The sequence below is a fragment of the Peromyscus californicus genome, unplaced genomic scaffold, assembly GCF_007827085.1.
Source record: "Peromyscus californicus insignis strain IS unplaced genomic scaffold, ASM782708v3 Scaffold_11__1_contigs__length_118956290, whole genome shotgun sequence".
Lineage (NCBI taxonomy): Eukaryota > Metazoa > Chordata > Mammalia > Rodentia > Cricetidae > Peromyscus > Peromyscus californicus.
The window spans coordinates 9,929,067-9,949,601 of record NW_026294402.1 but is presented as its reverse complement, the minus strand read 5'-3'; the positions used below and the strand labels follow the sequence as shown (position 1 = coordinate 9,949,601).

The window sequence follows — 20,535 nt, the reverse complement described above, 5'->3', positions numbered from 1 at the left end:
AGGTCATTACTTCACCTGGAGAGGCGTAGAGTCGGGCGAACGCTCCCTGGAGTTTATTTCTGGGGCACTGATGGAGTGTCTGAACTTCCCACTGGCCCTTACTCTGTTCCTGTCATCCGCCCGGGCTGTCGCCGGAGGCTCCGGCAGCCATAGCCTTTGCTTGCTCGTCCAGGACACCCAGCCCTTCCCAGAATACTCTCAGAGCCGTCTGTCAACTCTCAGCGTTGCGGTCCCCGCAGGCTCAGCAGCGCGCTACCTTGTGACGTCACCTAGAGGAGAGGCGGACTCTAGCCTGCCGCCAGAAGATGTCCTCTTTTCTGATTGGCTAATGAAGACGTCTGTCAAGACGCGTTGCTCTTTGGGTGATCGCTGAGTGTGGCGTCCTTGTAGGGTGTGAAGCCGAGGCTCCTAGCCGGTTCGCAGCGCGCCCGCCCTTTCCATCGGGGGCTCGGCTTCGGCTCGTCCCAGGCGGGCGGCTGTCGAATCCGGAGGAGGAGCTCGAGGACGGCGGCCCGCGTTGCGCAGGCGGGAAGATGGCGGCGGCCTCGGTCTCGGCGGCTTCGGAGTCTCATTTTTCGGTAAGCGGCGGTGTTGGCGTGGGTTCCAGGTGGGCCGGGACGGCTCTCTGGGTTGCCTCGCTTTCCTGACGGCCGTGGATCTGGCGTCAGTCTGCGGGACGGCGGGTTGCGTGGGCCGCGTGCCTTTGGCGGTCCCTCCGGGAGGCTGCACCTGTGTCTTGTGGAGCAGCAGCCCCGTCCGCCTCCATGGCCACCCAGCGCTCGCCTGGCCTCGCAGCCCGCGCTTGGAGCCTTGTCCGGGTCGGGCTGCTGCACTCTCAGGCCTGGGAAAACAAAGCTCGGTCACGTGAGCCTAACGGCCCGGCTCGGAAACCCTCAGAAAACAGGTAGGTGTGCAGGTCTGCGGAGTGACGGCCGCTGAGGCCCCCGGAGTGCCTTTTCGTCGTTGTCTGCAGTGCCCGCAGTGACTGTTGCGCCACCCCTGCAGCCAGAGCCCGCGCGTTCCCACCTCTTGGGGAACACCTGGACTCAGGGTGGAAATGCTGCTTTGGAGAAGCGACCCCGGGGACTCAGACAGCGGCGGGTTTAGTCACTGGTGTTTGTAAAGATTCTATTGTGAAGCTCAGTCTTTTGGAAAACGCTCTAGTAAGAGATAAGAATTAAGTGTGACAGAGCTGGAATTGCGTTCGGAAATGCTCTGTGCCTCGCCTACAGTTTACAGTTACTCTAGAAACCCCACTGAAGGAGCAAAGCACTGTACTCATTAGATCATTACTGCTCTTCGTGTTTGTACCGAGGAGTCTGGAATTGATTGATGAGCAGTATTAGGGAAGGTAGTTTGTGGAAGAGAACACAGAACTAGTTGCCCGTTGAAGGCATTGGAAGAGAATAACGCACTGCAAACTTTTGAGGTATGTAGCAAGACAGTAGATATTTCCAGGATATCAGAGGGTAATTTGTAATAAACAGGTAATTCGGAGGTAGAGTTGGGCAAGAAGGACTAGAAAAACAAGTGAGAATTGAATAATGGGGGAAGTCAGAATATCAGGGCCATTTCATAACAGATGAGGGAAAGGCTGTTAGAGATTAGTCACCTTCAGAAAGTCACACTTAGGAATCTGTTTCAGCTTTCGGTGGCTACTAGAATCTGTGATAACAAGGCCAGACTACCTTAGGTTTTCAGCACAGTGGCTCTAGAGGAGATGAGAGGTGGTGGAGCAAGCATTTGGGAGTTCATTCACTGACCAGATCGATAAGAGGTAAAGAAAGACTAGCAGAAACAAGTGTCAGTGGGTTCATGAATTATACAGGGACAAGACTGCTTTGGCTTGGGAAAGGAGGGCTCTTCTTTGCCTCAAAACTTAGAAATTGGAGACCAACTAAGGAGTAGGTAATAATAGATTGAGATTTACCCAAGGCCATCAAGGCAGTGTCACAGGGATGTAGTTAATCCTTAGTCCTTATGGTAGTAGACCCAACTGAAATCCTAAAGCCTGTTCAATAGAAAAGTATATGTATTTTGTGCAGTGGTATTGTTTTGGATTTTTTTGGAGTCCCCATTGCTGGAAAATTGGTAGGGAGACAGTATCAAAAGAAAGTGTCAGGAAATGAAACAAGGGTTAGCCTGGGACTACGTTATGTGGAGGTTTTATAAACTATGGTAAGAATTGTGCTCTGTTTTGGAAAGCCATAGGAGAGTTTTGATTAGAAATACTAACTTGAATTCCCCCACCTCCTTTTTTTAGGATCTTTATCACTGGCAAGCTGTTTGGAAGAACATACTTAAGTGTGAAGAGTAGTTAGCATTTCACAGTAATTCAAACAAATCAACTATAGCAACATGTAGGGTAGTAGGGATTCTAAATATGGTACGGAGAAAGAACCCTAAATGATTTGCAGAGAGATTAGATCTGAGTGATTGAAAATGACTCCATGCAAGGGTTTTGTACAGGGCAGTTTAGTAAATAGCAGTGCCATTTGTTTTGGTATGCTGCATGAGGAGCAGACTTGGGAACTAACCAAGAATTTGATTAGAGTCATTAAATTTTAGGTGCCTGATAAGACATACAAGTAGATAATGAGTGATGTGAGTTTGGAGTTTTAGATTCAGATCTCAGTTCCATATTTTAACTTAAAAGCTACTGGCAAATTAAAATTAAGGCCTGAAAGTAGATGCGATTTTTTTTTTTTTTTTTTTTTTTAAGAGAATCCATGTAGATAAGAAAGGAACCTTGGACCAAGCTTGGGGAACTCAGGCATTTAACGAAAGTGGGAGGAGAGATCCAGGGAGTTAATGAGGGAGAGACCTAGGAGGCTGAAGGAGAATCATTGTTGCTCCCTCCACTGAGTGAAGTGCTTAGGTAAATGATTTCTGTCATCCATGCTTCTGAGAGAGATTAGTTTACCTCAGAATTTTCATAGTTTTATTCGTGTGTGCCTGGTGACGTGTGTGGAGGTGAACATGCCACAGTTGGCTTCTGGAGGTCAGAAGACGGCTTTGACGTTGCCTCCTTACACCTTAGTGGGTTCTGAGAGCTAACGTGGGTCATTAAGCCTGTTCAGCAAGCACCTTTGTCCACTGGCCTGGATTTTGTTTTTAAAACTCAGAAATCAGTCTAGGGTTGAGGCCTCTTAGAGTTGAGGAAGAGATTTGTCCTTTTGTGGCACCGGGAGTACTAGAGGAACAAGATGGAAGATGAGGGAGAGCCAGATGGGGAAGTACTAGATGGCTAAGAACAAGGTGAAAAGGACCTAGATGAGGCAGAATTAAGACGAGAGAATTAAGATAGAACTTAAGAGGGAGCAGTAGATAAACAGAGAGAAATCAGGCAAGAAAGGAGCTAAGCACAAGAACAGAACTGAAGCTGTGTAAATAGGATGTTATCCCAGAGGAATTAAAGCAAGTGGACTATAGAGCTTGGTGTGCTGAGATTCTATTTCCCAAAAATAGTCCTCCGTGTTCATAGTTCTCTCTCCTGAGTTCCTGGGATGTATAATATTAAGGCTGGTCCCGCTAATATTATACAAGACCTGAGCCCACATACTACATCAGATAGAGCTCTCATTTGATCTTAGGCAAAAGGCTGAGAAATGACAGCACTTACGTGACTAGGGCTCTTTTTGAGGCTTGTGCCTAACTTTGCTAAGCTCATTGCCCCCTGTAGTTTTCACAGCAACAGTGTGTTTTGTAATTGCCCTTATAAATCCACTGGAAGTATTACTGTAACACAAAAGTACAAACTTACTATGTAGGTATTTGGATAGTTCCGTTTATTCAAGGAAGTGGTTTATTGTTGTAAATATTCATCGTTCCTTTGTACCTACACAAACTATACTAATACTTTATTTTAGCAATAGAGTTCTTCAGAAAATTGAAAATCCTAATTTGCTGTGGCAGTCTGAAAAAGGGAACTAGATGTGTGAGAATTCTGAACAGCTGGCAATCATCCTGTCTTCTTCCTTAGCTCCTAGCATCTCTATTATTTCCCTCTTATTGAAGTGTCCAGCACCACAAACTCACCTACTACTAAAATTCCGGTTAACATTTAGAGGTATACTTTGGTAAGTTTATATCATGTGAAACATAATCCCAAATTTGACAGATTTGTGACAGATGGTGTATGTGGAGAAATAGTTTTATATGAGAATATATAAGCCCAAATGTTTTATAATTGTTTCCCCTTTTTGCTAACTAGATATAAATTTTTTAAAAAAAGAACATGCTTTCTTTAGGGAGTTTTTAGTCATTATAAATATTTGGCAAACATTTTGTTTATTGAAGATAGAATAAGTCAGCAATTTGTATCTGTTTCTGATCTGAACAAAGATTGGACTTGCCTAAATATTTGTATTGAGGTTGTGTGAGCATGGTGTTTTTGCCATGTGACTGTTTAACCCTAAATGTTGCATCTCTTCACAGTCAGTAGTGGTTGGGTTCTACTGTGAGATCAGTGCACTGTTTTTCCTTTCTGTTGTCTTTTAGAGAAACATACAGTGTTACTCAGTCATGAATATTTGCTTTAAATGTCTGCAAGGTAATTTCATAATTTTCTTTTTCAGAACATCCTAGCTGAACCATTGAGGTCTAACAGAAATATGGTTCGTCATTCTTCATCTCCATATGTATTATATCCACCTGATAAGCCTTTCCTTAATAGTGATCTGCGACGCTCCCCAAATAAGCCCACACTTGCCTATCCAGAAAGCAACAGCAGAGGTAACCAACTGGAACAAAGTAAATGTTTAAAATTCTTAGTTTTGACCTCTGTTGTTTTCAAGTAAAACAGTATTTATTTTCCCCTTTATTTCTGTGAATTTAACGTGCTTTTCATATTGACTACTGAACATTATCCATCAACTCATGGAAGCTAAAATACTTTGAGTCACTTATTACTAGTCTGTCCTCTCCAGAATCAGTCTCAGGCAGAGGCTGGAGAGAGAGCTCAGTAGTTAAGAGCATTAGCTGCTCTTCCAAGAGGACCTGGGTTCAGTTCCCAGCACCCACATGATAGTTTACAACTGTCTGTAACTATTCCCAGGGAATCTGACACCCTCTTCTGGCTTCTAGATATTGGGCATGCACATGGTGTACAAATATACATGTAGGCAAAACACCCATACACATTAAATAAATACCTTATTAAAAAAGTCAGAGTTATGTAGACAGCACTAATTACTCTGAATTGTATTCTTCTAAAGAAGACAAACATTAAGAGGGTGTGTGTATTAGGGGTCAGGTCCTGGGGAATGTGAAAGGAAGTAGGTGACTATCATCCAGGTACATTACATATATATGTGGAAGTATCAAAGGATAAACAAAGCCAATACTTTTTTTTTTTTTTAAAGCCAAGCTTTTTGACACATTTCTATTCCCAGTGCTGTGCGCCAGAGACAGACAGATCTCTGGGACTCACTGTCCAGCCAACATAGCCTAACCAGTGAGCCTCGGTTGTGAAAGACCTTGGCTGAACCAACACTGTGTTACCTGATGAATGGAAGCCAAGGTTGACCCCTGACCTTGGCATATGTATGTACTTGGTGTACATATAACATGTGTACATACAACAGAAAATATTTGAGACATCTGTTGATACCTGTTGCTGTGGATACATGAACAAATGTCTGCTTGTCACAGAGAGGTACCAACAACAAACCAAAGAGATGGGTCCATTAAAGACAAATTTGATGAGGCAGTAAGTTTGAGCTTTCTCACATGACAATAGGCAAATTACATGTGACTAAGGAAGAGTCTTCCCTGAACTGACAGTTATTAGCAACCTCTGAGGAATCTCTAAGGAGAAGGACCTTGTATCCTGCCTCCTGAGCTGCTTGGTAAGCTTTGGAAGCCTCCTTACCTTCCAGGAGGGAATGTTAGGACACCTTTTTAGGGTCTTCTGTGGATAACCATAGCTGCTCTGATTTCAGTGCATCATCTAGGAGCCAAGTGGTTGACAACATTTAATAATGTACTTTGGGACTGCCCTAGTCAGTGTTCTGTTGCTGTGAAGAGACATCTTGACCATGGCAACTCTTTCAAAGGAACGCATTTAATTGGGGCTCACTTACAGTTTCAGAGGTTTAGTTCATTGTAATCATGTCAGAAGCATGGTTGCATGCAGGCAGACATGGTGCTGGAGAAGGATCTGGGAGTTCTACATCCAGATCTGAAGGTAGGAGGAAGAGAGCGACACTGGGCCTCTTGTGGGCTTCTAAAACCTCAGAGCCTCCCTACCAGTGACATACGTGCTTTAGCAAGGCCACACCTACTCCAACAAGTAGTGCTGTTGGTGAAGCATGCAAATATATGAGCATATGGGAGGCATTATTATTCAAACCACACTCCCTGGCCCCCATAAGCTTGTAGCCATATCATAGTGTTGCAAAAAATGCATTCAGTCCAACTTCAAAAATCCCAGTAGTCTATCACAATCTCAACACTGTTTAAAAGTCTTCTAAGACTCGTGGAAATCTCTTTATTGTACTCCTTTAAAATCAAAATAAAAAAACAGGTTACATACTTCCAACATACAATGGCACAGAATATATATTACCATTCCAAAAGGAAAGAAAGAGAATATAGTGAGGAAATACTGGACCAAAGCAAGACCAAAAACCAGCAGGGCAAACTCCAAATTGTGCATCTTATGTGTGATATCCAGGAGATCTTCATATCTCCAACTCCTTTCAGCTTCGTTGACTGCAACGCACTTCTGCACTTCTCACTGGTTCCACACCCTGTTTAGTAGCTCTCCTTGCCAGGTATCCCATGACTCTGGCATCTTCAATATCTTGGGGTTTCCAACACAATCCAGGTTTTACCTTCACAGCTTCACACATATGCTTTATAAGAGTTGCTGTGTTCAGGCACACCCCTTACACACACCTGGCCTCAGTAGCTTTCCTTAGCCTCAGAGGTAGATTCCACCACCCCTTTCATGTATCCTTGACTATAAAGCCAGAACTACATGGCTTTATATTACAGTGGCATGCAGGTAGACATGGTGCTGGAGAAGTATCTGAGAGTTCTACGTCCGGATCTAAAGGCAGCAGGAAGAGAGAGACACTGCTTGGCTTGGGCTTCTGAAACCTCAGATGACACACTTCTTCCAGCAAGGCCCTATCTACCCCAACAAGTAGTATCTTTCCTTGTTGACCAAGCATTCCAATACATGAGCCTATGGGGGCCATTCTTGTTCAAAGCATCACAGGACAGTTGTGAATTTATGTATGATTAGCCAAGGTGGGTTTTTTTTTAAAAAACTTTGTAATTTTTTTTTAAACATTAGTGGTGGTTTTTGTTTTCTTGTTTTCTTTTAACTTTTACTTGAATAACTAGTAGAACCTTATAAAGAATTCAGAATGATGCCTTGGAATGACTTTTTAATTAGGAAATAATGTTGTTTTCAGAGAATGATCTCCCACTTGACTTGTGTCAGTCTTCTAAAATTTTCTTTTCAGAGCTGGGCTCTATGGCTCACATCTCTAGCCCAGCCCTTGGAAGGGTAAGGCAGGAGAATTACTGTGATTTTTGAGGCCACTTAGGGTACAGAGTGAGAATCTGTCAGAAGAAAATTTCTTTTTTGGTAAGCTTCTCTGTGTGTATTATTAACTTAAGGTGTGCATTTTATACTTGGCAGCCATATTTTCTGCTCTTAAGAATCTTCAAGATAAGATTCGACGCTTGGAACTGGAAAGGATTCAGGCAGAAGAAAGTGTGAAAACCTTGTCTAGGGAAACAATTGAATATAAGAAAGTATTGGATGAACAGATACAAGAGAGAGAGAATTCAAAGAATGAAGAATCAAAGCACAATCAAGGTTTGTTTAACTAAGAGGAAACAGATCTATCCAAATATTGTAAAATTATTTTAGAATTCCACATTGGTAGTTTGTGATGGTCACTCTAGCCGTTACAGAATTACATCATAGTCAGGTGTATTATGAGGAGCAAGTGACATCATACATAGTGCTTATTGGCAGTGTGTGGCATATTTGACTAGCATCAGGAAGAACATAAGTCATCCAGAGAGGTTTCTAGGACTACTGGGAGGGACTGGCAGTTTTGGAGGCCTGTTGGTTTATTTTGAAGTAATCGGGCATACTGAGCAAGCACCCTACCACTAACCTTACCTCTAACCCATGTAAGTCCAGTTCCTGTTTACACGCTGTTGGGACATGTCTGTGTGTTAGCTAATTACTATTTTTTGTGTGTATTCATTTTAGAGCTGACATCCCAGCTGCTAGCTGCAGAAAATAAATGTAGTCTTTTAGAAAAACAATTGGAATACATGAGAAATATGATAAAGCATGCAGAGATGGAGAGGACATCTGTCTTAGAAAAGCAGGTATGGCACCTCCCAGATGATTAGCAGACCTTCTCAGAGAGGCCTGCTGGCACTGTTGTTAAAGCCCCGTGCTGAAGTCTGTTGGTCTCAGGGTAGTATATAGATGGTGGTTTGATTGGCTCTGTTTGTTATGTATGATTCTTGTACTTGGTAAACTTGTGCTTAAATTTGAAAAATAGTCACGTTAATGTCTTGGAGTCTATATTATCAAATGTGTAAATAACCATATGTACCTGTGAAATCCACTACTCTTTGTAAAATTTTTTGCAGTTTAAAAAAAACACGTAATTAATTTGCTTATTGAAACAGGGGTCTCATAGAGCCTAGGCTGGCTCATCATGTTGCCCAAGGATGACCTGGCCATTCTCATCTTTGACTCCATCTCCAGAGTGCTGAGATTATAGACCACATCACTATACCTGGTGTATGTACTGCTGTGGATTGCACCTCAGGCTTTCTCTGGTGCTAGGCAAGCACTCTACCAGATGAGCTATGTGCCCAGCTACTGCACTTGTTAAATTTAAAACAAAATGTTTTTCTTCTGTTGCATCAGTAATCTTTATACTTAAGTAACTTGTACATTTGTAGAGGATAATTACAACATTAGTGTCCAATATATTTTTTAAACATCCTTTTCATATAGAAAATTTAACTATTATGCAAAATTTGATTTCTTACATGCTTAAATGCTAGAAAATCTGCAGTTGTAAAAGAGAAATACTATTTTCTAGCCCCCATCAACTTTTGGTCCTAGTTTGAGAAATAAGACTTACATGTATAAGCAGTTATGCAGCAGTGTTGGGAAAAATGTGCCAGTGATTAATCGCACATTATGCATCTCTTCACTGTGTTGTTGCTTGGGTTGTTTTATTATTTAGAGTTCTCTTGTAAAATTCCCCACTGTCATGGACACTGAAGAAATGGCAATGGCTTACTCAGACTTAGTGTTGGGCGTTTGCAAATATATCCAGTTAGATATTTGCCCATCTATTCTGATTTGTTTATAATGAGACTGTTGTTCCTTAAGCGGATGGGCAGTCTTTCCAAATCAGACCCTAAGTGTGAAGGAAGAAAAGAGTATATTTTGCATTCAAAGGAAATATGCATACGAGTTCTTACAGTTTTTAAGAAATTACTTAATAGGACTTAATACTTATTAGTATTTGTGTATTTATGTAGCCTGTGTGTCCAGTAAATCCTCTATCCTAGGGTATAAGGATATATGCCCTTAAATAAAACCTTATATAGAGCCATATACTTGGTAAATACTATATTGAGAACAATATTCCAAGGATGGTAAGATGGCTTAGTGGATAAAGGCACTTGCATTGAAGCCTGAAAAACCAAGTTTGATCCCTGGGACCAACATGGCAAAAAGAGGGAACTAGCTCTTACAAGATGTCCTCTGATATCCAAAAAGGCATGCTGTGCATATACATTACAAAATTAAACACAGGCACAGATCATTGTTACCAATGAAGTCTTAGTGTTCTATTCCTTGAATTCCTTTCCACGTCCAGCAGGTCTGTGAAAGGACAGGCAAATTACATATAGTATTATGTTGGGTGTGTGCTGTGTTTTCAACTTTTTGATCATCACATTATATTGCATTTTGATGCTGTTTCTCAGGTTTCTCTAGAAAGAGAACGGCAACATGATCAAACTCACGTTCAGAGCCAGCTGGAAAAACTGGATCTTCTTGAACAGGAATACAACAAACTTACCACAATGCAGGCCCTTGCAGAAGTCAGTGAACATGACTTTTACTTACCGATGTCTATTGTTGTGGTTGTCACTGTATTTTCATAAACATGGATATTTATAATGTAACGGTTTTTCTTATACATAGTCTTTAAAAAAGAAAATAATTTGAAAAAGAATGTTGACATTTTGCAATCTTGGTGGCTGGACATAAGGTAGTTCTTTCTGAAAACAGTGAAGGGTGAAATATTTTTGATACTTAAAACTTGCATCATGTAATTTTTTTCTGAACTAATTTTACTTTTAATTGTGTTTTACTTGAGAGAGATTTAATACTAGGGGTTGGGGATTTAGCTCAGTGGTAGAGCGCTTGCCTAGCAAGTGCAAGGCCCTGGGTTCTATCCTTAGCTCCGGGGGAAAAAAAAAAAGAAATTCGTCTACACTTGAGTTGCATCATTATATCATTTCTTTTGCCGGGCGGTGGTGGCACACGCCTTTAATCCCAGCACTCGGGAGGCAGAGCCAGGCGGATCTCTGAGTTCGAGGCCAGCCTGGGCTACCAAGTGAGTTCCAGAGAGGCGCAAAGCTACACAGAGAAACCCTGTCTCGAAAAACCAAAAAAGAAAAAAAAAGAGAGATTTAATACTACTGAGTGAAGATCTAGATTGTCTTTATGTAATCTTTACTTTTATACAAAGCTGTGTTCTTTGGTCATAGACTTTTTTTTCCCCCCTTAATTCTGGCCACTTAACTCACAGCTACCTCACTAATGACTGTTAGTTGATCTATTAGGAGAGTGTCATGGATATTATCAAGGCCTGAGCCATCACTAGAGTGAACTAACATGATTATTTTGACTATCTTTAAAACTCTACAAAAAGATACTTTTAACCATTATCTGTTTTGATATTCTTATCACTAGAAAAAAATGCAAGAATTAGAGTCTAAACTCCGTGAAGAAGAGCAGGAAAGGAAGCGTATGCAGGCTCAGGCAGCAGAGGTGAGTAGAATGATGAACAGGGAAACACGTGGTTTAAAGGTGAACAGTTACGCATGAGTACACCAGATCCATATGTAGACCTCAGAGATAGCTTAGTATTGGAAATTAGGACTGTAACTTTGCAAAGTAAAATTTGAGCAGTTCTTTGGATGTTTCAAATCACAGAGTCTGGATTAGTATTTTTAAAGCCTGCGAGGTTGGAGCTGGAGAGATGGTACAGAGGTCAGAGCACATGGTTGTCCTTGTAGCAGGCTTGGCTTTGATTCTTAGGACCCACATGGTGGCTTACAACCATCTGTAAGTCCAGTTCCAGAGCCTGGCATTCTTCTAACCCTTGTGCACCGAGCACATGCACATACATAATGCAGGCACTTTTGTAATACATAAATCCATACATGTAATATAAAAAATGCCTGTGAGCTAAAAAGGTGTCAAACACAGAAGTATTCATATAAAGCTTAGGTCTGATGAGCTCCTAGCAGATGACTCAGTATCCAGTGTAAATGTGTGTGTTGGGTAGAGTTAGTTGAGTGTAGAAGGATTACCTAGCATTCACGAGACACTTGGTTCAGTCCTCAGTACTGCAGCAACAAAACTGTTGCTTCTCTTGAGACTCTTTTTTTTTTGGTTTTTCGAGACAGGGTTTCTCTGTGTAGCTTTGTGCCTTTCCTGGAACTCACTTGGTAGCCCAGGCTGGCCTCGAACTCACAGAGATCCACCTGGCTCTGCCTCTCGAGTGCTGGGATTAAAGGCGTGCGCCACCACTGCCCGGCTCTCTTGAGACTCTTAAGATACCAGGACAGAAAGTAAACTCCTGTCCTAGAGAAGAATGAACTCTACTCTCCTAGTTTTGAATTTTGCCCCATGCAGTGACCAGCCACCTGGTAGTAGAATTGTAAAGATTCAAAGCATGAGTTCATGTATTCCAGCCGGAACTGCATTATAGAAGACACCGTAGGAATAATAGAGTTTTATTTTTTATTTTTCTATTTTAACTAGAGACTTTTCTCTGTGGTTATTTGCTTGGATATTTCCTAGATAGTCTCTTTTCCAACCTCTTTAAGAGTATGCTAGTGTTGGTAACGTTTATTATAGTAACACAAGAAGCAGGTCCTAATCTCAGAAGTTACTAATGGACCCATTGTAGTTGAGTCTGTGGCATCCTGTCTAAGTGTCCTGCATTCTCACAGCTGCTGATGCAGGAATAGACTATTACAGTCTCTTTCTGCTAGTGCTCCTTTGAATCATTGATTGGATATGTCAATTTTTTTATTACACCTGATATCATTTGTAGATTTACTCTTTTTCTGTGTGCTTGTTGAGGTATATGGCCACTTAACCATTTTTTTTTGTTCTAGCTTTAAGAAAACTGTTTTAAGATGTCTCTACTCCTCACATGTAACATTGCAAATGTATGGGTTATTCTTTATTAAATTGTAGTGTATAGTTCTTGTATGCTAAATAGAAATCTTCACAAATTCAGTTGATGAATTCTTACCAGTTTGAGTTCTGATGGTGAGCACTGTGGTAATGGAAGGCAGGTGGTGAAGGAGATGCATTCCTATATCTTGCTGATTCTGATTTGTATAACCCTGAATGGCATATTTAACCATCCAGAGTCTGGATTTTATAGTGCTAGGGAAATCAAACAAATGGTAATAAAAGCACTTTAAAACTCAGGGACACATATAAGACATCTACGAGAAAAACTAGATATGAGCTAGAATCAAAAAGTATCCCTTAAGTGGTTCATTTGTTACTCTTCACACTTGTTGACAGTGTAAATATTCCAGAGGGATGATATCCTTTGGAGTTTTGTCTAGTATAAAGTATTACTCAGTATGTCCAAGTGTGTCATGCTCCTGAGGATGGAGAGCCCCGCATTCCACTGCCAGTGAAAACCCTGTCCTAATAGTGCTGAATACTAAAAGAATGTTCTCAGTATTCCTTGCATTTCATTCATTACTTGTGCTGTTTCTTAAAACTCAGTCATAACTTCTGGGGAACTTTTCCTTATTTGGAATTTTTAAATTCTTTAGGGGAGGAATCTAGTCATTGGAAATTTTACCAAACTCCAGACTATTTTTGATATATAGAGAGATATAAAATTTACCAAGTTTTGAAGAGTGGGGCTGTTGAAAGATAGTTTAGAGAAAACTGCAGCTTCTCCCTTCCAAGATTTATTTTTGTTTTATATGTATGGGTGTTTTGCTTGCTTGTCTGTGTGTAGCACACTGTCAGCTTAGAGCTACACGCATTCCACTGAATTCCTGAAGTAGACGTTGCAGAGTAACCACCAGTAGTGGAACAGTGCTTCCATGCAAGACATGACCAACTAAAGGCATACTGTTCAGCCATGTCATCTTTTCAGTGAGATGATTACCAGCATAGTTACAGACTTAGGTGGCACTTTAAATGTGAACTGTAGCTTTTATTTTACATCATTAACTCTATGCTAATTTTTTTCTAGTTGCAGACTGGTCTAGAAGCAAATAGACTTATTTTTGAAGATAAGACAACTTCATATGTTCCAACCAGCACTAGAAAAATTAAAAAGAAGAAGTCAAAACCACCAGAAAAGGTATGAAAACTGCACCAGTCGCAGTCTAAATACCAACTTTATGTAATAATTTGTGTAAACAACACTAAAGCCATGTGGAATTAGAAGCTTGGAAGAGTGAGTCTCTTTCACTCTTAGTTTCTGTACTCAAAGCTGAAGATAAATAGTAAAATTTATTTGTGAATTCTTACCATGGTAGTGAGGGACTGTATGAAAAAGCATTTGGAACTACAAAAGAACATAAAAATACTAGGACTATTCAGCTGTGTTCATTACCTTTGACTCTTAAAATGCTTTGTGAATACTGTTCCTCTCCTTAATTCTGACATGATTAGTTAGTACCCACCCCCCATCCTCCCTCCCCCATTAGCCTCTAAGTAATATTATGATCCCCGATATAAACAAGTGTTGTAGTTTGAATGTGAAATGACCCCCATTAAGTCACTGGAAAGCAGGCCTTGAGGTTCCTAGCCTGGCCCACTTCCTGTCCTGTCTCTACTTCCCGACTCTTGGTACAGTGTGATGAATACCCACCCACCCGGGACTACTGTTGCCATGCTTTCTCCATGATGAGTTGTATCTTATCGAACTGTGGGCCAAGTAAGTCCCTCTTTCAGAAGCAGCTTCCAGAAGCCTTGTTTCTACTTGGTCAGAGCAGCAAGACAGCTGGTTAAAGCTAGGTACCCAGTAGTTCCACGGTGAGCTGAAGTCTTGGGATTAATTCACCAAAATAAATAAAATAGCTTTCTTTTTTCTCCATCCAGAAAGGTTCTAGAAACTATTTCGGTGCACAGCCACACTACAGATTGTGCTTAGGTGATATGCCCTTTGTTGCTGGAAAGGTGAGTTGTAGCTGTTGATTTTCATGTGTAAATTATTTCAATGTCTTTTTTTTTTCCTGTTTTATGTATAGGTGTTTTGCTAGCCTATGTCTGTGTACTATCTGTGTTCAATGCCCACAGAGGCCAGAGGATGCTGGATCCTCTGGGACTAGAGTTCCAGATGATAGTGGGCTGCCATGTAGGTGCTGGGAATTGAACCTGGAACTCCATTGGAAGAGAAGCCAGTGTTCTTACCTGCTGAGCCATCTCTAGCCTGTTTCAGTCTTATTACACATTTTATGGGATATAAGCAAACTTTGAACTTATAAAAAAAATCCTCAGCCTCAAGACTTCTGGGATTATAGGTATGAACCACCATACCTGACTCTAGGAAAACCTTCTTTTAGAAGGCACAACCTATTATTTATAAAATCAACTTAAGGAACAGGTTTTTTTCCTGAATCTTTGTATAAGCCTTTGTAAGTATGGGTGTGGAGTTATTTTTATGTAAACTTATTTTTTAATTTGTGTGTTTGTGGAAAACATTTTGTTTTCGATGTGAAAACAAAAAATGGAGAGGGGCCAGAGATGCATGTGGAGGTCAAGGTACAACTTGGAGTTCTCTCTTTCCACAGTGGGTTTTGGAGATAGAACTCAGGTCATCAGGCTTGTACAGCAAGAGTGCTTTTACCCATTGAGCCATCATTCTGTCCCTGTGCAGAATTTTTGAATTTGTTGTGCTACATTTACCCTATTCCACCTGACAGCCTTCATTCTTTGTCTTGTCCAAAGTCTCATCATACCCATTTTGTTGTCTTTGGTAATTCTCATTGAAGCCATGAATCACAAAGGACAAGACAGGGCTTTCAATGTGAAGTTGTTTTAAGTATTCTTTATGAAATGTTATTACAAAAGTTTAAGAAAACACAATTGCTTATTTGAGCCCCTCTCTATAAATTTTGAAGAATTAAAATGTTTAAAATCTTAAATTTTAAACATTTAAAAATTTTAAAATTTAAAATTACTTGTTAGTCATGCTTACATATGTAATAAAAATGAGTCACTAGAAAAGTAAGACTATAAGCCCAGATTTTTCATTACTAGACTCAACTGACATAAAATTACATTATGAGTCAGAAAAATAACAGTAACAACAAATTTCAAAACTTGTTCATTGCATATTAAAGTATACACACTGCCCATTATATGTGTGTGTGTAACTTATTGGCAAGTAGTGATTACTCTGATGTCATTAGCCACCTTTGTATTCCTAGGATCACCCCACTAGGCTTTGGTGTATGATTCCTTTCCCAGTGCGACAAACTCAAACTAAACACTTACAAGGAAACATTTTTAAGCAGTGAGCACATTAGATCTTAAGTTCTTCCCACAAGTCTGCATTTTAAACAAGTTGTCTGCTGACGGCTTATGGAGCTCAACAAGCCCAGCCAACTATTATTACTTCCCATTAAAACAAGTTTGAGAAAGCTATCAGGTTTTGTTTATGCTGTGACAGATACACTTCAGTTTTTCCTACTATTCAAAGAAAGCTGAGTGTGGTACACACCTCAAGATATTTACATTTACAAAAACATAGAAACTTACATTATGATTCATAACAGTGGCAAAATTAGTTATGAAGTAGCAATGGAATAATTTTATGGTGGAGGGTCACTACTGTGGGAGGCCAGCTGGGAGATCAGCTCCCACATTTTACAAAACCCAGGTACTCTTGAGGAGAAAGGGATAAGAGATTTAGACAGAAGGATAGAGGGGAGAGAAACAGATAGAAATACAGGATGGGGCCTGGATCCTTATCCACCAGCGTCTTCTGTCCCTTCTAAAGGGCTATTTATAGGAATGCCAAGGGGTGGAGCAGAAGACCTCCCCCTAGCTCAGCCAAGTATAGACTCTTCCAATCATCCAGGAACCATGCACATGGTCAAGCAATCCTCTGATGCAGCTCTGCTGGGTAAAGCAAGCTCAGATCTCACTAGGAAACTTTTGTAGGCCTCCACACACATCATGAGGAACTGTATTGAAGGGTTGCAGTATTAGAGAGGCTGAGAACCGCTGCTCAAGGACCAGGAAGAACAAGTGAGTAGGTAAAATAACATGTAGACACATAGAGTATGCTGTGATAAACAATGATAGATGTAAAAATTGCCAGTGGGCTATCTGAGAAGTGGAGCAGTTAACCTCCCAGGCATTTAGAAATGTTATGTTTGAACTAGGTTTAAGATAGGGTATGAAAATGGTTTCACCAAAGAAATATTATCTGCAAATACAGTTTGCTCACAGAGTAAGTCAAGAAACAGAGGGTTAAGCAGTATAGGCTGTGCTCTACACTCAGAGCCATTTTCTCTAGCCTAAGGAGTTTGGATTTCAGGTAGAATCATGATGGTGGAGCAAAGAACACAAGGCTGAGGCAAGAAGGTCAGTGGGGTGTTTTGTTTTTGGTAGTGCTTTTCTGTTTGGTTTTAGATGAGGTCTTGAACCTCACTGTAGCACAAGATGAACAATTTTTGGTCCTCTTGCCTCTGTCTCTCTCTGGAATTACAGGTCTGCACCAACATACCCAATTTATATGATGCTAGACTAAGTATGTGGCACAGAGTGGAGGGTGGGTGCTGATTCACCACAGTAAAGTCCCATCTGTGCCTTAGATGGTTCAGAACTAGAAAATGGGAAGAGGGGATATTGGCTTGCCTGACTAACTTTTCTCTTTAGTCCACCAGTCCCAGCCATGCCGTGGTGGCCAATGTTCAGCATGTCTTGCATCTGATGAAGCACCACAGTAAAGCTCTATGCAATGATCGAGTTGTTAACAGTGTTCCCTTGGCAAAGCAAGCTTGTTCACGAGGTAGCAAGAGTAAGAAGTCAGTGACGCCTCCCTCCGGCAGTGTCAGTGAAGAACTGTCAGATGTCTTACAGACTCTACAGGATGAATTTGGGCAAATGAGCTTGTGAGTTTGGAGTTTTTGAATTAAAAACTACATTTGGTTATAAAATCTCTTTTAGCTGCTTGAACTTATTAATCCTACTTTTGTTAACAGATGTTGAGCATGATCCTTACACTAGCCCACTGGCTGGGAGTTAAAGAAATCTACCCGGCATGGCTGAAACCTCCCTTTCTAATTTTGTTAGGTGTCTAAGGCCATGCAAAAGCTCAATAGTGTTTAGGTTTAGCTAAATGTAACTGATGAGTCTGAAAACCGAATTTGTTTACATGTAATGTTGATGGAGGGAGCAGAAAGTAGATAAAAGTGTATTAGCTTACAACCCTGGATGAACAGAAACTTGTCTAGAATTAAGAATGCTTGGTTAGTGCCAAGCGGTGGTGGCACACGCGTTTAATCCCAGCACTTGGTAGGCAGAGCCAGGCAGATCTCTGAGTTCGAGGCCAGCTTGGTCTACAGAGCAAGATCCAGGATAGGCAACAAAACTACACAGAGAAACCCTGTCTTGAAGAAAGAAAGAAAAAAAAAATGCTTGGTTGTACCTTCATTTTGTATTTATTTTTCTTTATGTGTATATCACATGTGCAGATGCCCAAGGAGGCCAGAAGAGGCCATCAGAGCCCCTGGAGCTGGGGTCACAGGTGGTTGTGAGTCACCTATGTATGATGTGGTTGCTGGAACTGAACTCAGATTCCTGGAAGCAGCAGTATTTGGTTAAAAAGCAAAATGGGTCCCTTTTTTTTTTTAATAAAGAATGGTGAATCCCATACTGACATTTAAAGGATCTAATTGTTAAACATGGGAAACTTAAGGAAGTTCCATATGTGTTTTGTGTGTAGTGATCACCAACAGCTTGCTAAACTCATCCAGGAGTCACCAACTGTGGAACTGAAGGACAACTTGGAGTGTGAATTGGAGGCATTAATCGGGAGAATGGAAGCAAAGGCCAACCAGATAACTAAAGTCCGGAAATACCAAGCCCAGGTACCTCCTCCTCCCTTACTTGTTTGTCAGGACTACCTTTTCCCTTCTTAGGTGTTCACTGAGGAGGCTGAGGTGTTTGTCTAGGCTGTTCCTGAGGACTTTTTTTTTAAAAAATAAACCAGTCTGTGTTACATGGTTTAGTAAAGAAATGTTGTTAATCTTACTTAGGTTTCACGTAAGGTATGTTTTTACTGAATATATTTAATATCCTTAGCCTTATGAATAAATTTTAACTTCTGGATAAATTTAAGTGGTTGAGTTTGACCAAATTAAATTGTCTAAAATACACCTAGAGTTTTTTTGGGTTTTCAACTTAGTGAGATTAAATATGAAAAAGTATAGTATGTTTGCTTATACCAAAACCTACTTGAGCTCTGCCCACTTATCCCCAAACTCCGATTACTGTCAGCCCGGGAACTGGATTCCACCTTTGTTCTGGCTCTGGTTCACAGTAATCTCAAAAACAGTCTTTCTCTAGATAAAAACCTTGAGTAGCTTTATTTAATGTGAGTACACCTTTTACTTTTATTTAGTATGTGTGTTTTTACATACTTTAGTATTGCTGAATATTAAATGATTTAATGATTTTTATAGATTTATGTGCTAAAAAAAAAGAAACCCCCCCCCCCAAAAAAAAAAACCCAGCATGTATCTTTGGAGTGTTAGAGAAAGATTATTGGTATACTCAGGCTGAGGCAGGAGGATCAAGACTTTAAGACCGTATATAGCAAGACCCTGTATCAAAAACAAAGTACTTGAGCTAAAAGAAAATGTTTTTATTGAATTTGATTTTTTTTCCCTGCCTTGATTTTGATAGCTGGAGAAACAGAACACAGATAAACAGAAAAAGGAATTAAAAGCTAACAAAAAGACTCTTGATGAAGAAGGAAACAGCAGTCGTTCATCTGGAGTCACAAGGACCACAAGTAAGAAGGATTTTGCCAAACAGAGACCTGGAGAAAAAAGCAGGAAAAATCTTCAGTTACTGAAAGACATGCAAACCATACAGAATTCATTGCAGAGCAGTAATCTGTGTTGGGATTACTGACACCAGATCATAAATGATGTATCTTACTGGACAATGACAATAGACTTTCCAGGTTTCATGCTTGCTAATGTTGCCATTACTAGCAGGTGTTAAGGGGCCCAAGCTTCATTACACAATCTCTTGTGTTATATAGCACAACTAAATGGAAATGGAGTTTTACAGCCCAAGAAGCTGTGCTGTATCTTTGAATTTGCTGTATTCATATACTGCACTTTGTAAACAAATGACCAGTTTTTTACTTGTGGGTATGTTTTTTTAAGTAGGAATATATGTAAATTGGGTTTGAAAATTCAGAATATGAGGCTGTCCCCATAGTCAGTGCTTGAAAAGTCTCTCATTTTTAAATCTTCTCATGGTGTGAAGTAACCACTACTTTCCCTTCTCCAGATGACCATTAAATGTATTGTTTCCAACTACAGATAGAGGCTTTCTGTATTTAAGTATTTATATATTTAAGAGGACTTTGTTTTGTTCTACTTTTTGGTATTTCAGATGTTGATCAGTATGAAATCACTCTTAAAGACTCAAACATTTTTAAGTAAGCTACCTGTGAAATATATAACATCTTCTAAAACTATAAACAGTTGTTAATGAAATGAAATTTTGGAATAAAGAATTAGAAGGGGGATGTTGTAAAATGTACACATTTGCAGTTTTTAGACAATAGCTATTTGTAATCATGTTACTCAGTTAAGAACTGGTTTTAATCTTGACTCTTTGAGAACCCCATGCTTTTAGTATACAGAATAAGAGTAGTGTGTGAACTGAACACACCTGACTATCATTATGTCAATGTAAATTATAATTTTGAAGAGATCCGACATGTTTATTAAATTTGGTACTGAAATCAATAAAGCAACTTTTAAACTTCGCTTAGTAGCGAGCTAACAAAGGCTTTATTTGTTGTGCAATCTCAAGAGTGCATATTAGTATCCTGATTGAGAAAGTGTTCGGTGCATGTTTATCACTCTCCTGCTTTCAGAGACCTTAGCCCAATGTGACTGATGGAGTGATTTATTAGACAGGCTGGTGAATGTGCCAGCCATATATTAAAGGAATTGAGGTACACATTATGGATTACAGCTTAATAGCATGACCTG

At 40.3% G+C, this 20,535-nt stretch overlaps 1 protein-coding gene across 3 annotated transcripts; it reads left to right on the top strand.

Annotated features, from left to right (window-relative positions):
• The first annotated feature begins 22 nt into the window (after positions 1-22).
• Positions 23-20,306, top strand: Cep57 (centrosomal protein 57). Of its 3 annotated transcripts, none has more exons than XM_052752257.1 (11): positions 23-578; positions 4,578-4,752; positions 7,655-7,834; positions 8,240-8,361; positions 9,991-10,107; positions 10,985-11,062; positions 13,533-13,643; positions 14,387-14,464; positions 17,174-17,409; positions 18,243-18,387; positions 19,205-20,306. In XM_052752257.1, exons 1-11 carry the CDS (start codon positions 534-536, stop codon positions 19,433-19,435), a joined length of 1,518 nt encoding a protein of 505 aa, XP_052608217.1. In that variant the 5' UTR covers positions 23-533; the 3' UTR covers positions 19,436-20,306. The 3 variants fall into 3 exon arrangements, with proteins under 3 accessions (XP_052608217.1, XP_052608225.1, XP_052608232.1); XM_052752265.1 differs by having other exon boundaries at positions 24-578; positions 4,578-4,734; XM_052752272.1 differs by lacking the exon at positions 23-578 and adding an exon at positions 686-904.
• Positions 20,307-20,535: the final 229 nt, after the last annotated feature.

Excerpts from the sequence above, each read along its gene's own strand:
- Cep57 (XM_052752257.1), top strand. The coding sequence starts at position 534 with ATGGCGGCGGCCTCGGTCTCGGCGGCTTCGGAGTCTCATTTTTCG. Across the intron at positions 579-4,577 it reads CTTCGGAGTCTCATTTTTCG|AACATCCTAGCTGAACCATT; the intron begins GTAAGCGGCGGT and ends TTTCTTTTTCAG. Across the intron at positions 7,835-8,239 it reads AGAATCAAAGCACAATCAAG|AGCTGACATCCCAGCTGCTA; the intron begins GTTTGTTTAACT and ends TATTCATTTTAG.